A 16,676-nucleotide genomic window follows, 5' to 3' on the forward strand; every position below is an offset into this window, starting at 1 on the left:
AGGAAGATCCCACATGCCGCGGAGCGGCTGGGCCCGTGAGCCATGGCCGCTGAGCCTGCGCGTCCGGAGCCTGTGCTCCGCAACGGGAGAGGCCACAACAGTGAGAGGCCCGCGTACCGCAAAAAAATATATATATTACAAGAAACGTTCTTTACAGTCAAAAGAAACCAATAAAACTGTGTGGTTAAATGCATTATTATACATCCACACTGTGGAATTACACGGAGCCCCGGGGGGTGAGGGGGTGGGGGTAGTGACTGGAAAGGGGCACAAGGGCTTCCCAGGGCACTGGTGCTAAACTGCTTCCTGATGTGACTGCCGTGTACACAAGTGTTTCCCTTTTGTGAAGGGCCACTGAGTAGTAACCTCGGGATTTTGAGCTTTTCTCAGTATTATATTCTAATAAGATACGGGTTTAACAAGATAATGAGGTAGAAGACACATAAAGTGAAAAAAGCACATTTCCTGTTAGTTAAATATAGGTCAATTCTATTTCAGGTAAGAAAGAATATACGTAAAGCGCATGTCTGTGTGGTCTGTAAGCTGTTTATCCAGCACTATAGACACAGAGGCAAGAGACAGGACAGGGGAAGGCGTGCAGACCACTGAAAGGCATTCCATCCAGGGAGGCAGCTGGCAATGGGCCTGAAAGGGCCCTTTCACATCTTGCTCCTGTACTTCTGTATCAGTTTAATCTTATACTATGAGAATGTACTCATGTGCTAAATTTTTTTGAAATTTAAATGTTTTTGAAATAATAAAAATTTTTATTAAGAACATATAAGCCTCTGTTACCAAGGACACCTGTGAAAACATTAGAATTCACTAAAACCTTCCCAGAGAGTAAGATCACTGGTGGGTCCACCGGAGGTCAGAGACTGGAAGACCACCCCTCGCATGGCTGACTTCCCATGTGAGCTCCGCCTCCTTTGCCGTCCCCCCCATCATCTTTACGATGACACCCACACTCCAGGTCATGTCCTTCTATCCACAAAGAACTGTCTCCTTCAAGGTCCCCTTTTCATCAACTCAGAAGGACAGTATTTTTTCACCCACAGGGTAAAGAGCACATTTTCTGGACAGACCACTTCCTATGCTATTTATGCTAAAGATGAGCTGTTACAGAATGTCAGGAAAGGACACTGCATTTTTTAAACAGCAGCAGGTAAAATTTGGATGGCATTTACTGTGTAGCAGGCACTGCTTTATGTGACTTACATGTATTAACTCTCCAACTCCTCACAACAACCCTCTGATATAGCACTATTACCATTTTGTTTTACAGACGAGAAAACATGATCAGAGAGAAGTCATCTGCCCAAGGACACAAAATGAGTAAATGATGAATAAAACTAGGTTTTCCGCACAAGCAGCCAGGTCCAAGCTCTTAACCTCTATGCTGTGGTGTCCCTCCAAAGGCCTTACAGACAGGATGGGAGGGCCCTCTGGGGAGTACGCCACAAATTACCCCTCTACACAGCCCTGCTATCAGAGCCAAGGCCAGCCCTTGTGAAGCTCAGAGCTGGACTTCAGAGCCAGTGTGAATCACTGTTTGCAAGCACTGGACTCAAGTATGTCAGGATCGGAGTAAGTTGATCTCATTTCTAGAAATAAAATTTAAAGCGCACATTCAATCAAGAGTGGATTAATAGGGGGCTTCCCTGGTGGCGCAGTGGTTGAGCATCCGCCTGCCGATGCAGGGGACACGGGTTCAAGCCCTGGTCCGGGAAGACGCAGCTAAGCCCGTGCGCCACAACTACTGAGCCTGCGCTCTAGAGCCCGCAAGCCACAACTACTGAGCCCACGTGCCACAACTACTGAAGCCCACGCCGCCTAGAGCCCGTGCTCCGCAAGAGAAGCCACCGCACTGGGAAGCCCGCGCACCGCGACAAAGAGTAGCCACCGCTCGCCTCAACTTGAGAAAGCCCGCACACAGCAACGAAGACCCAATGCAGCCAAAGATAAAAAAAAAGAAAAATGAAAGAAAAATAAAAGAGAGTGGATCAATAACACCATCTTCATATAGAAAGTACTATTGTTCAATCACCATTCCCACCTCCCGCCCTTCTAAGAATGGAGAAAAACTCCCCTTCTCCCTGCTGTAGAAGAGGAATGAGGAACGAAAGCTGCACAGGGGGCAGAGACTGTTGTGCACTGCTCCTTCCACGGCAGCTAGAACCATGCCTGCCATGGGACAGATGAAAATGACTGCCTGTGACATCGGGATTATGCTCTCTAAGATTACAACACAATGAATTGCATAATTCGCTCCTTCGCCAAATAACGAGGAAACACCTACACCCCTCCCACAAAGGGGCCTGCCAGGACGCCCCCTCCTACCTTTCGAAGTCGATAGCCACACAGCCGTCCCTGTTCCGCGTCCACCAAATAAAAGAAGATGGAAGGGGCGAGCTCGTGGAGTTGTCGCAAGACATTCCGAGTGGCCGGGAAAGCTGTGACCTTGAAAACCCCAGAAAAGAGTTAAGGGAAAAGGAATCTCTCAGCACAGTTTCTCCAGACTCATTACTGTTTCCTATCAAAGAGGGCCTTAAGGAAAAAAACAGCAAATCTTTAAAGAATTAAAGTCTACTAAACTCAATCAGGGCTTACATTGAGTTCTGTTAAGAGTCCGAGCTTTCCCAAGTGCAGAAAGAGCAATCTAGTCGCTTAGAGACACCCTTCAAGCCCAAATGAGTGCTGACGGCAGACGGCTCCCATCTGGGGCCCTCGAGCCGCTGTCTGAGCACCCCGCTCCCACACCTGACTGGCTGGGCAGTTCTGCAGACGGCATACCTTGTACTCATCATCTATCAACAGCAGCACCTTGGCATAGTCTTGATCCATGATGGGGAGAAGCAAAGATTGCAAGATGGGGCGCTTCAGCACTGGGGGGGCCACCTGACTCCACTTCCCAAAAATGGGATTGAAGACATAGAGCGAACTCATTCCCGTCTCCTGAAATGGGCAAGCAAACGGTCAGCCTCCAGCAACATGAAAAGAATGCAAATCCTAGGGGTAAACCTGGAACGCTGGGACTTGAGCTCAGCTATGGCAGATTCCCTAGTCTTTGCCCTCCTTGTGGAAAATAAAGTCTCGGCTAAAGGTGAAAGTGTCTGAAGGCTGATGTGTTAAAAGGGTAAAAGTTTAACTGCCTCTGGGACTTCCCTGGTGGCGCAGTGGTTGAGAAGCAGCCTGCCAATGCAGGGGACACGGGTTCGATCCCTGGTCCGGGAAGATCCCACATGCCACGGAGCAACAGAGCCCGTGTGCCACAACTACTGAGCCTGTGCTCTAGAGCCCATAAGCCACAACTACTGAGTCCGCGTGCCATAACTACTGAAGCCCGTGTGCCTAGAGCCCGTGCCCCGTGACAAGAGAAGCCACCGCAATGAGAAGCCCGCGCACCGCAACGAAGAGTAGCCCCCGCTCGCCGCAACTGGAGAAAGCCCGTGTGCAGCAACGAAGACCCAATGCAGCCAAAAAAATTAATTAATTAAAGAAAAAAAAAAAAAGTTTAACTGCCTCTAGCCCCAAAGCTAAACAAGAACGGGTCACACTGAGGAATAAACAAAAAAGTCAAGGACCAACTCAGCAGCCCCATGGCAGCCATTCCAGAGACTATCTACCAAGTCCCTCCCCCCCCTTTTTTTTTAAATTTTTATTGGAGTATAGCTGCTTTACAATGTCGTGTTAGTTTCTGCTGTACGGCAAAGTGAATCAGCTATACGTACACATACATCGCCTCTTTTGGGGATTTCCTTCCCATTTAGGTCGCCACAGAGCATTAAGCAGAGTTCCCCGTGCTGTACAGCAGGTTCTCATTAGTTATCTATTTTATACGTAGTATCAACAGTGTATATACGTCAGTCCCCATCTCCCCATACATCCCACCCTCGCCCCAAGTCCCCTTTCTGATGATGGCAGAATGAATCTGCAAGAAGCCACCTGCTCCCGGGAGTCAGAGACATAAACAGTTTTGTGTCCTGCCCTCCAACACCTGGAGAAGAGCAAACAGCCATTCAGGTACCGACAGCCGCCCGTGCCTGGGAAGAAGAGGAGCTGGCTTACTAGGGACCTGGTGATGTCACACCTACCCTACAGTCACTTCCACATGGGCCCCGGACGGTCCTCCACTCAGGCAAAAAACTGGAAGAAACAGAGCTCTAAGCCCTGACTCCCTGCCTTTAACTCTCAGAGAATTCCAAAGGCCTAGGAGGAACTTAAGTTACAAAACACCAAAAACCACACCCACGTTGGCTCTGATGAGAGGTAGCAGCCTCACCTTGTCCTTCACCAGGAGGGTGCACTGCGGGGGGTGGGGGAAATGGGCAGTAGTCCTCTGGACCATCAGTTTAAAGGAGGAGTCTGGCTTGACGCTGGGGAGATACTGTTTCCACAATATGGTGCCAGAGCTGCTCTCAATGCCAAAAAGCTGCAAAATAAATACCTGGCTCACTACTAGAAAGGCAAACCCCAAAACTAGTTCTATCCTTGAAAACTAGAACGGGCGCGATCCCCTTCCAAAGGCTTTTTGTTCCCCACTCCCAAAACCTCAGGAGGTCTGGCTGAAGCCCGTCTCACCTTGCCTGAGGCCGTCACCATCACCATCATCTTCTGCAGGTTGAATTCATCCCTGGCCAGGGTGTCAATGTTGATCTCATTCTTAATCTGACTCCGGGGCTTCCGAGCATCGTAAAACATTTTCCAGAGGTGGGAGGTCCATGCCTGCAGCAGGATGAGCTGGGACGAGAGGCGTTTCAGGAACATGCCCAATAAGCCGTCTGGTGTCAAGGAAAAGGTAACGCAGCTGAGGCTCACTCCTCATCAGACTAGGTGTTTCCAGCGAGGGGGCACCTCCTCTTCCTGAGGAGGGCTCTCTCCCTCTCTTGTGGAGCACTCGAGTCATCCACACCCCAGGCCACAAGCCCAAGGGGCAGTCCTGTGGCTGAGGCCAACAGTCTCACACTTAGACACAGCCATGCAGGAACTCCACAAACCTACTCACCTGGCTCTCGGCACTTCACCTGCCTGAAATCTTGGAACAGGAGACTAAGAGGGCAGGGATCAGCCATGCAGGATGCGGCCATGCTGTGAATGACTCCACCACAACCCCACATCTAGAAAAGCCAGAGCGAGGCTTCCGGGCGCCATGACAAAGCCGGAAGAGGGCGGGGTGCGGGGGGTACCAGGGTGCAGGTGTGTGTGTGTGTGTGTCACGGACAGGCACTTCCATTTCCCGCTGCTTTAGGCCTACGCTGTCAACGGTTTAGTCTGCACCCATCTAACCTACTTTCAACCCATTCCCAGGGCTCTCTTTCACTCCACCCCTTCCTCCATCCATGAGGCTACCACCCTCAAGTCTCCTCCAGAGACTAGACTGGTCCCCAGAGCAAGGTAGCATGGTAAAAAGCATGGCCCCTGGAGTCTGGCAGACCTGGATTAAAATCCCAGCTCCACTTCTTACCACCTGGATGACCTGGAGAAATGTACTTAACCATTTAGCCTCTGGCTCCTCATCTGTAAAATGGCAAGTAACCCACAGGGCTGTTGCCAAGACTAGACCACACGATGTACATACAGGATTTCCCAAGGGGTGGGGTACAGGGTAAGTGCTCACTGAAAAGGAGCAGTGTCTTTTCTTATCCGTTTTTCCATTCACCTCAGCTCAAGGAAGGGAAGTGAGAGGCAAACAGGACGAGTCACTGGCATAGCAGTCCACACACACACGGTATATACCTCATTCATGCAAGTCAGGGAAAATAAATAATGAACCAAAAGCTAGCCGTGTGGGCAGGCAATGAGCAAAAAGGCAGCAGGAAGCAGGTTTTACCTTGAATGGCTGGATCCAGGCAGCGGAAATAAATAGTAAAGTCAAATTAATCCTCGGTTTAAGAAAATCTGTAGTGCCTAGCAGGGTGCCTGGCCCAGAGCAGGCCCTCAGTAAACACCACCTGGCTAGCTAGACGAACGGATGGAGGGAGGAGGGGACAGGACTCAATCAGAGGAGAGCGAACCGAGTTCATCCTGGGTGCTGGGACCACGGCTGGTCTCAGAGGGCACTGGCCTATTACCACAGTAACTGAGCAGCCCGGTCATGCTCTCTGGAAAGGTGTGACTGTTGCTTTGGGGACAACGGGTATACAGTGCCTGACATGGCGCCTGGCAGACCTTAGGTACCCAAACAAGGGTAGCTATTACTACACTAAGTTAAGATTCTTTTTCATCAGGATCTTTCCCTAGAGGGAGTCACAGGTCACTCCTTTCAGATAGAAGAATGGTTACATAAACCACAGGGCCACAAACACACCAGAAACTGGTCACAGAGCTAGTTCAGAACAGACCGGCAAAACAGGTGCATCTGCATCCAGGAAGCCAGGGACACGTGAGACAGCATCTCCTGTGGTGCAACTACCAAGCCCAGGCCCAGAGCACCCGCACAGGCAGCTCTGCTTCCCAGCCCCCTCAGTTCCTACCTGCCTTCTTGCCAAATTCCCCTTCCAGCTCGGCCTGCGCCCCCGTCAGGGGGAGGTCCACCATCTGCAGGCACACCACCTCGGCCAGGGACTCCTCGCGGCTCCACAACACCACCCTCCCTGCTGCAGAAACCAAGGTTACAAAAGTCAGGCCCACCTCCCTCGTCCCCTGAAGGGACTCTTCTCAGTGACTCAGGGACCGCCACATCTCTTGTGCCAAAACGAGAAATGGCAGGGCAAGGGGCCGGAATTAGGAGGTCAAGTGAGGGAAGTTCTGTCTCCCAAGAATGCTAAGGCATTTTTCAAAGGCAGGTGACATACGGCTCTGGAAAAAAATATTCAGGATACACTCCACTTGAATCTTTCCCAGAAGCCTGTCCACAGCCCCAAATAAAGAGTCTGAATGGAACTCATGGGCAGGCCTAAAAAAAAACTGGGTTGATGAGGTCCACTCACCCAGCTGCTGCAGGAAAAGTAGCAGGTGATCCTCTGTCTGTACCAAGGCCCGGTAGCCCACGGAGTCATCCTTCTTCAGGAAGACCTGGATGTACATCTATAAACCAAACAATCAAGCCCACTGTAGTCAGCAAGAATCCAGATGCCTCTCAGAGCACCAGACCCCAAGATTCAAAGCATGAGGAGTTGTCAGAAGTCTAGGTCACGGCATTACTGGATGTCCAAACAATACAGCTTTTACCCGGACTCCAATTAGATACCACGTATTCTTAGGAGCTGACATAGCAACCGTGCTAGGCGCTAGCTCAGGCCCTCTCCATGAAGGAACCTGAGTGCTACTCGGCTACCACATCATTCATCTTGCACCGATAACGCCCCACAAAGCAAGCAGGAGGCCCGGATTAGACTTTCCGTTTTAGAGATGAAGAAGCCACAGCCCAGAGAGGCTGAGGAACACCACTGAACGTGCACAGAGGCAATGTCGGGCAGCGACTCCGGATAGGGTCCTGAATCTCACGAGGCAGTCTCCTCGCTTATAAAATGAGGGCAGTAATAACCACATGGCTGTTGAGAGGGTTAAATCAAACAGTGCGTTAAGTTAAAAAGCGTAGCGCGGAGCCCGGCGCACTGACGACTTGGCTTAAATGGTACCTGCTTTTACTGTTATTCACAGTCAGTGGCTCAGGTAGAACTAGAGCCCTCGTCCAGAGAATGCTACCCTGGGACCCATGGCTGTGAAGTGACCCCAACGAAAGAAAGCCCCAGGGTGAGAAGCCCACAAGCCCCGACTCACCCGCTCTGGCCGAGTGCCGTTCTGTTCCAGGCTAAAGGTGATTGTGGTGTCGAGCAGCCGCCGACCTGTCTCCATTAAGTAGAGGTTAATGGTGTAGGTCTGGTTGAAGCAAGCCAGCGAGTCCTAGGGTAAAGACAGCAAGGGTCAACTACAGGGATCCCCCAAAAGGAAGTCCAAGAATCTGGGTGGGTGGGTGGGTGGGGAGCAAATACCCTGGAGAAGGACCCAGGCCAGAAGAGGAAACGTACGCCAAGGGACATAAAATAGAAAAGCTAAGTCCTAAGGCAGAAATAAGGTGTCTGAGTAGATTTAAAAAACTGTAACCGCTATACATACTTGTTCCAGAAGGAAGCCAGTACAGTGTAGCAGAGACTTCCCAAAGAGTTAGTAAGACTGCAGGCAGGGAAATCGCAAGCCCCTTGGGAAACACTTAGGAGATGGAAGCCACAGCAGAAACTGGAGCCTCTGGCCAGGGTCCCACACTCTGCTTCAGTGCAACTGCTCAGACTACCACTCGACTCCACCAGCCAGACCCCACAAGACATGGAGAGACGGAGGCCCAGAGGAGAAAGTAGTTAAGAACAGATTCTAGGGATTCTACTTTCTCATCTCCCAACTAAAAAAGATCAAGAGAAACGTGGTTTAATTTACTGGACTTAGAAAAGCCCATCTGAGGCTGAGAACTCCAGGAGACCTGCTCACAGCCTTGGCTGCTCCCCCAGCTTCACTGCGGGGCCTCCTGTGTCTCTGGTCTGGCACGCTGCCCGGCGTCACACCCTACCTGTGGACCAGACTTCTCCGAAAAGCTCCCCGTTGACCCATCTTCAGAACTGCTAGGCTTCTGCTAGGGAAAAGAGAAGGACAAAAGGAGAAAATTGAGCCAAAGGGTCACTTCCTGGTCACCAAAATGAAGCTCTCACTTCCATGTCTTCTCGGCCCTTTCGGAAGAAGGCAAATCCCATTCCCCATTTCTGCCCACAAAGCCTACACGGCCCCGAAGAGTCCCAGACGAACACGAGGTCGTCCTGTTCCTGAGGACAAAGAAGGTGTGCAGAAAGCCCTACAGATGAGGTGAGATATTACTGCTCAACGGCCTCCTGCCCCCGGGTTCAAACTGACTCGGTGAACGCGCCCAGACTTCTGGTTCTCCGGGCGCCTAGCAAAGATAAGGAAGGAAAACCCCACGCGCTGTTATTCGCCACACTCACCGCCTCATTCCGACAGGTCATGACTGCAGCCACCGTCTTCTCCCCAGTGGTGGCAAAGCTCACCAGGGCAGTCTGAGGATAAAGCAAGGTGTCAATTCCTAAGTAGGGCCTGTCCTAGCCAGCAGTCTTCTCTAAGTCACATCCACAGGAAGGACCCTTGGCCTTGGAGTAGAAGATGCCCCCAACTCTGGAGCACGATGGCCGGGCATTTGAGAGCAGGGGGAGGCCCCACTGCAGCCACAGCTGGACACAGCCCTCTCACCGCCCTCCAACACAGGCACAGGTGAATCCTGCATCCCATGCTGCTCTTAGTATCTACAGGGAAGCTCTGATTAACGTGCCCACTCTCCTGTGGACTTAGGAAGGCGCCAGTTTTACTCTAATAATCCTCTGTAACTCTCAGAAAAAAAAAAAAGAAAACATTCCACTTCTGCTCTAAGGCTAACCCCTCTCAAACCACTCATGGAAAGATGTCTTCTTGCTTGAGCAAATACCTCCAGATTCAAAGGCAGCGATTTCTAACGTCCATACCTCAGCTAGATCCTCCTGAATCCTAGCGAACCACGCTGCCTCCAGTTACCTGTGGGAAGTTTTTGAGCAGACTCAGGTCGCCGTGGTGGTAGTGCAGCAGCGCGTAGTGGCTTGGAGACAGCTGCAGGAAGAACTGGGCCCGAGTAGGATCCACTGGGTTGGGCTGTGTAGGCAGGACCCGGGGTTGGAATTCACTTGCAAATTCTAGGTCAAGAGACTGGGAGACAAGAAGAAAAAGGAGAAGGGCCAGAAGCAGACAAGTCACTGATCGTCGCAGGCTGGTAGCCTCTGCCCCACTTTGCCAGTGAGGGTAACGAGGTCACGGCACGTGGCTCCAGAAGCTCCCATCAGGTTATCCAAAGAGGAGAGTGGCCCATTTCCTCTCATACCAGTTCAGCCAGAGGCCTGACCTCCCAAGGGCTGCCAAGCCTCAGGAAGGAAGCAGTGACACTGGGAGAAAGGCTTTTCTAAGCAGCAAAAGCAATGCCTCGCACCAGGGGACACGTCCTCTCACCTGCAGCGGGATCTGCCTCAACTCCCACTCCGTCTCCAGGGCCAAGGTCTGGAGGGACCGTGAGCTCGGGTCAGGGCATACCAGGACAGCCTCATCCACCACACCGCAGGCTCTGGTGAGACTCTGCAGCCACGGAGTCGACACTCTGACCTGCAGGAAAGACATCAGACAGGAGGCTCACGGGGATTTTCACATTTCCTTCTCGGCTCATAAGCTACGTCAGCACTGGATCCCACTGGGGGGCCTAAGCTCAGAGGTTCTTCCCGGTGGGTTCCGAAGGAGTTCTCCCCATCCCACCCGGCCTCCCGAGAGCTCCGAAGCTGGAGGCAATCAGGATTGGCTTTCTGGTCATTCGAAAAATGTATCAGATCCTTTTTAATACTTGACATTTCAGATAAGCATTTCTCTGCTACAGTTGTCATACATGGCTTCCTATTATTACCTTACGGTATTATCTTATAAGATGCTTGCAGGCAATGAATAGATCTATGCGATTTTTTTAGCCACTCCAGGATAGCACCATGTGCAAACGTGAGGGCTTTAAATAAATGCTTGATGAGCAGAGGGCAGCCTCCAAGTGCCCAGAATCAGGGACCGTGAATGGCTTTTGCATCCGCCCAGCCGAGTTCCCTGGTCCCCAGGGCATAGAAGGACTCCACTCCCCTCCACAATTCACGAGGCTCATCGAGCCAGACCATACCTGCTGAACAATCTCTCCATCTTCCACGTTAAACTTGACAATGTTCACATGGCTGAAGGGAACTACTCCGAGGGCCCACACTACCCCAGAGCCGTAGGAATACACCATCTGGTAATGGATGCTGTCACTGAGAGAGGGAAGGAAAAGCAGGGAGAAACAGCTTTAGCCACAGGACAGGGGCGTCCTCAGGGGTCTTCCAAAACCAGGCCACCAGGATGTCACAAACGAGTAGGTCACAAACCCTAATAGGTTTTGTTTGGCTCACAGCTTTTTAAAAAAAATTTGAATTCATTGTCAACATTTAGACCTGAGATTTAACGTGTAAGAACAAGATTTCTAGTTTTTTCTTAAAAAGTGAGACGTAGGAATACTAGGCCACCTACGTTCCTACGGGGCACCAATCGGCTGAGTAAGGCTGCCCCCTCGAGGTAGGCCAGGCACACTGCAGCTCCCCGTAATCCCCACAGGGCCTGCTTTGCTCATGATTGCTATACACCTGGCCCCACAGTAATTTTTTTTTTTTTTTTTTGGCTGCATTGGGTCTTCGTCGCTGCGCTAGGCTTTCTCTAGCTGAGGTGAGCGGGGGTTACTCTTCGTTGTGGTGCACAGGCCTTCTCATCGTGGTGGCTTCTCTTGTTGTGAAGCATGGGCTCTAGGCGCGTGGGCTTGGTAGTTGTGGCGCACGGGCTTAGTTGCTCCGCGGCATGTGGGATCTTCCCAGACCAGGGCTCGAACCTGTGTCCCCTGCATCGGCAGGCAGATTCTTAACCAATGTGCCACCAGGGAAGTACCCCCATAGGAATTTGAGTTTTGGGTCCCTGCCGAAGTGAGTGAGTGAATGAGCCACTCCCCTTGCTTGACTGGCTCTCATGCCCAGATGGAGAGTTTTCTCCTCACTGCAAAGGAAACTCCAGAGGCAGCCACGGCGTTGGAATTCAGGCCTAGAGCTAGTGAGCCCAACATGCTACACAGGATGCCAACTTAAGGTAAGCCCGAGTCAAAGCAAACGCTGCAACCCCCAAGGAGAAAGGCGGGCTTGTAGAGAGCAGGAGGCAGCCGTCACCTGCGGGGAAGGCAGCCTTACCTTTCCGGGAGATGTTCCACCCACTTTAGGGGCCCACTGGAGAGGTGATGGAGGGCAAGAGTGGTCTTCTTCAGGACTGCAATGTACCTCACCGACTCCTGCAGGCCTACCAGCCCAAGTGCCTGGAAACTGAGCACAGGGACGGGGTGAGCGCTGCCCAGAGCCTCCTGGGCCTCAGGCTGGACAATCTGGAACACAACCACCATAGCTCGGTAGGAAATGAAACAGGTTTTGGGGTCAAATGCATCTGGATCCTAATCTTAGCTCTGCTTTCCACTAGCTAACTTGAGAGACTGTACTTTCAGCCACTTGGCTGTACTGTTTCCCTGAAACCCCTGTGAATCTCCTAAGGGTTGTTCCCTCCTTCCCCTGGGACCTCACAGCAACCAGGCCTACCCTCTACCGCGGCAGCCATCAGACAGTTCTGTCATTAGTGGGCTGCATGCCCGCCTCACCCAACTGATGATGAGTTCCTTGACGATGGAAACTATCTCACATTCACAAGTGGGTTCCCACTGCCTGGGGGCTCCCCAAGTACTTACCAAATGAATTACTACCAGAAGACGTATAAGCTAATGCAAGTAAACCCTATAATTTAAACAACTTTAGCAAAGACGTAACAGTAGTTCCAACAGTTCTTCAACATAAAATTAAAACACTAGATGTGGTATATCACATCCTTATATCTAGAACATTGCAAAGCTCTTGTGTCATGGTAAAATTAGGAAAAGCAATCAATACAAGAATGAACACTGCACCCAGCACAGAGCTCTGCATCTAACAGGTGCTCAATAAATGCTGGCTGAGTAAGCACATGTGTCCCATAACCTCAAGAACATCAAAAACTGGATGTTTGATGCTCTCTGGCTCTTCAGTGGTTTTTCCCCCTGGGAAAGAAGCCAAAAGGCCCAGAGTTGCCATCTATGCAGATCTGTGTTCCAGCAAAGCCTTTAACCAAACCAAGATGAAATTCAGCTTCTTCCCCTCTACCTGCCACTGTCTAAGGTAATCTCCCAGTTCAGGCCCCCGATGTTAGTCTCCCAGGAGCGCATGATCCGGCCTCCATTGGACACAGTGATTGCATCTGGAAGAGAAAAAACCACGTGAGATCATCTCCCAAACTGATGCTCTGTCTGTAGCCTCCTAGGGTCTGTGAGCAGTGGCCTCACCTCTAATGTGTAAGTGCAAACAGAAACTATGCCTGCCCTTTCCTGTTGGGAACACCCCTACTCCATTCGCTACCAGACCCTGAACAAAGGAAGGAACCAAGGAAAGAGGAGAGGGAGCCGACGCCATCATAGGGACAAAGCAGGACTCTACCTACCCTGTCCACAGAGCAGCATGGCATCCACTGCCCCTTCCGCTGTGCCCTTGTCAACATGGCGCCACACTGAGAGACAGGAGAGTCAACGTTACTATGAACCACAGCAAGGCATCCAAGAAGCGAGGCAGGAGAGGACCAAAGAGGCCTGCGTTTGCACAGAAGTGCCCAATTTTACTTCAAGGGAGGGAAGGATTACAGCTAACTGGCAATGATCCACTCCCACTCACTGGTTAATGAGGGGAGCGACTATTGTCCCAATCTGAGGTCTCCGCACTTCCCATCCCCCCACCACTCCATCAAACATATAAACGGACAATGACAAAATTCACAAAATCGGTACGACTCACAAGAAAAGTAGTGACTGTAAATTACATTTCCATGATTTTAATGCCTACAAACATCCATAAAAGCAATATAAGTAATTGGGGGGGGAGGGGCACATCCAAAACTTTAGTGCAAAATAGAATGATGTGTTTTTTGCAGCAATATCTTATCTAAGAACAGTCAGGACTTGGGCTGAGGAAATAAACTCAAAGGCCAGTTATAGGAATACATTAAATATTCAAAGCTGACAAGACCAAAAAAACAAAAAGAACAAAAAAAAAAAGATCAGGATCCAGTAGGAGATGCAACCTTTGGCCCACTTGTCCCCAAGTGGGGAATCAGCCACGTAGCCTTCACAAGCCACAGGGCATCCTGGATCCACTACAGGCAGCCAGCCATGCCATCCCCAGCTACCCCTCTACACAGTTCACTCACAGATCTCCCCAGTTCGAGAATTCAACGCTGCAATCACATTCTTCTCTGTGGCCACAACCAACTTCTTGGATCCAGGGGAAAATTCCAAGGAGGCAAACTTGAGTTTCCCGACATACTGCTGTCTCCTAAAGGAAAGAGTACAGGGAAATGGAAGGGGCCAAAACCATCACTGCACAAAACGCTCTGGAAAAAGACAACTGCACAAATACATGAGGTTATCACCATCATAACTATCTCAGGATGCATGAGAAATGTTTGTTAACGAAGAGATCTGACCAAAAGCAAGATTTCCAGGCAATGGGAAGAAGAAGAGAGAATGCACCCTAATCGATGAGAAATACAACAGTCTTCCTTCTAAATGCAAGCACCTGTTTATCTCAAGATAAGGAACACCCAAAAAAGCACCTGGCCTAAATCCCGCTAGAACAAAATTACAGTCCTCTCTGTACTCATTAATAGTGAGACTAGACGCTCACATTACACATGAGAGAAGAGCATACAATCCAACTTTTCCTCCTATTTTCATTGACCTTTGGAGAAAAATTATGCAAATATTCTTACAAAACTTGATAAATCAGGGTCAGGCCTTTGTTCTCTGCAGCCTGTTCTAGCCCATGCTATGTTCAGGATCCATCTGACTCATTACTCATACTTTCCTTGGAATATACCCCATCACTTTCAACACTCTTATCTAAGCATAAAGTGAAAGCACTTAGCCTCCTGAGGCATACTACCAAGTACAGAGGAGGTGTGTTGCATATTGCTGTTCAAGAATTACAACCTCTAGCAAATTAAACACCTGACATTTACACTGAATTTCCCTTGTTATGTTGTTTGGTCTAATTTTTTTTAAAAAAGAAGAAAGCACACCAGTAAGAGAGACAGGTTTATAGGTTTATATAACAGGATTATATAGGTTTATATAACATTTGACAGTTTCTATCTGTATTTCCACATACTTTAACCTCACTGTAGTTACTAAACACTTTGTGAAGTACATAGGACAGATATTATCACTCTCATTTTACAGGTGAGTAAACCAAAGTCCATTGAGGTCAACAATTACTATCGGAACTAGAATACAAAATTAAGAACTTCTTAGTCTAAATCCCATGCTATTTTTAAAATGCTGTTATCTTTTATCTGGATTATAAAAGTAATGCCTGCTTCTTGTAGAAAACATAAAGGTATAAAAAAGACCAAAAAAATGCCTAAAATACCACCATCCATGAACTTTTTTTCTTCAACCGTAAACTTTTCAACATTTTGGTGTATTTTCTTCTGTTTATTTTTCAATTTATAAATTGCATATACCTAGGATTCTGCTAAATTAGAATCACATGCTGTACATATGTAATATATACAGTTAACCCTTGTAGAACACAGGTTTGAACTGCGTAAGTCCACTTACACGCTGGTTGTTTTCTACAGTAAATACTACAGAACTACACGGTCTGTGGTTGGTTGAATCTGCGGATGTGGAACTGCAGATACAGAAGGCTTACCATAGGTTATGTTCAATTTTTGACCGCAGGGAAGGTCAGCACCCTCAGACCCTGCGTTGTTCAAGAGTCAGCTGTACATATTATATTGTGAGCATCTGCCCACATCATTAAAAATGTGACTCATGTTGCATTTGTCACACTGTCTTATATCACATAATTTATATATCTGCCCCCCAGACTGAGCTCTTTTCCATCTCTGTGTCCACAGCACCTAGAATGATTGCTGACCCACAACCGGCACTCAACAAACATGCGAATTAATTTGTCTGATACAGAAAAGACTTCACAGAGGAGCTGGGCTCGGAAGGATAAAGTGTTCCCTCAATAGTAATTATTGGTAACAAACTGATTGTACTCAGTGAGCCAGGCACTGTGTTGAGTAATTTAAAAGAATTGTCTTATTCATCCTTACAACTACTGAAAGAGGTAATGGACTACTAGTAAACCCATTTTACAGATAAAGAAACCAAGGCACAGAGTGGTTAAGTCATTTTCCCAAGGTCGCACAATGCTTAAGTGGCAAGTTGACATTCAAGCAAAAGAGAGCCAACTCCATGGCCTTAAGGAAGGGGTGGGTGAGTGAATGAATGAGTGAATGAGTGAGTGAATGAGCTACTGAATGTGTGAATGAATGACTGAATGAGAGACTGAATGAAGAGTAAGTGAACGAATGAAAGTGAGTGAATGAAAGAAGAGTGAGTGAGTGAGCCAGTGAGTGAGGGAAAGAATGAATGGCACCTCAAGGCTGATGTGAGTCTTGGGTGGTCCTGTTCTGAGCCCATGGCAGGGTTGGGCTAGAGGGGTGGGGAAAGACGGCGTTCACTGAGGGCTGTAGACGTCTGACACCCAGTAGATCAGAAACCTGACAGTCACAGAATTGGGGCCTGATGGAGGAGGAGAAGAGTGACCTCTGACCAGAACCTCAGGCATGCCCGGATGGCAGAGCCCGCTTCACGGGCTTGCGACCTGTACAGTCGCATAGGGACTGGCTCAGAAGGGCCTCCAACTCTCGGTTTAATGCTCTGCCGTCGCCACCTTAAAACTCTTAATTTTTGAACAAGGGGTCTCACATTTCATTTTCCTCTGGGCCCCGTAAGTTATGCAGCCGGCCGTGCTGCATGGTAACCACCTCCCATCCTTTTAGACAGAAGACAAGTACTGGGAAAATATTTCCCGACTAGGTCCCCCACGTACGCACCAATCAAACTTGCCCACTTGGTCTTCGTAGACTGCGGCCGCAGGGATGAGCAGGGCAGCCCAGAGCCAGAATCGGCAAGCCGCAGCCGCCGCCGCCATGATGGGAACCCGGGCTCGGCCCGCCTCCGGCCC

At 49.5% G+C, this 16,676-nt stretch overlaps 1 protein-coding gene across 4 annotated transcripts in view; it reads right to left on the reverse strand.

Moving 5' to 3' along the window:
- Positions 1-16,653, reverse strand: part of EMC1 (ER membrane protein complex subunit 1) — a 25,046-nt gene extending 8,393 nt beyond the window's left edge. Inside the window, exons 1-17 of one of the 4 annotated variants that reach the window (XM_007104595.4) lie at positions 16,546-16,653; positions 13,843-13,967; positions 13,084-13,149; positions 12,750-12,843; positions 11,760-11,888; positions 10,676-10,802; positions 9,976-10,125; positions 9,511-9,678; positions 8,931-9,002; positions 8,504-8,563; positions 7,723-7,845; positions 6,930-7,026; positions 6,474-6,596; positions 4,582-4,781; positions 4,283-4,432; positions 2,794-2,955; positions 2,341-2,460 (exon numbers count right to left, since the gene is read on the reverse strand). In XM_007104595.4, the coding sequence (XP_007104657.1) occupies positions 2,341-2,460; positions 2,794-2,955; positions 4,283-4,432; positions 4,582-4,781; positions 6,474-6,596; positions 6,930-7,026; positions 7,723-7,845; positions 8,504-8,563; positions 8,931-9,002; positions 9,511-9,678; positions 9,976-10,125; positions 10,676-10,802; positions 11,760-11,888; positions 12,750-12,843; positions 13,084-13,149; positions 13,843-13,967; positions 16,546-16,643 (2,064 nt within the window). In that variant the 5' untranslated portion in view covers positions 16,644-16,653. Of the gene's footprint in view, positions 1-2,340; positions 2,461-2,793; positions 2,956-4,282; positions 4,433-4,581; positions 4,782-6,473; positions 6,597-6,929; positions 7,027-7,722; positions 7,846-8,503; positions 8,567-8,930; positions 9,003-9,510; positions 9,679-9,975; positions 10,126-10,675; positions 10,803-11,759; positions 11,889-12,749; positions 12,844-13,083; positions 13,150-13,842; positions 13,968-16,545 lie in introns of all 4 variants that reach the window. The other 3 variants (XM_007104596.4, XM_007104594.4, XM_055083736.1) reach the window with 3 other exon arrangements.
- Between the last annotated feature and the right edge of the window lie 23 nt (positions 16,654-16,676).

The sequence above is a fragment of the Physeter macrocephalus genome, chromosome 3 (assembly GCF_002837175.3).
Source record: "Physeter macrocephalus isolate SW-GA chromosome 3, ASM283717v5, whole genome shotgun sequence".
NCBI classification, from domain to species: Eukaryota; Metazoa; Chordata; class Mammalia; order Artiodactyla; family Physeteridae; genus Physeter; species Physeter macrocephalus.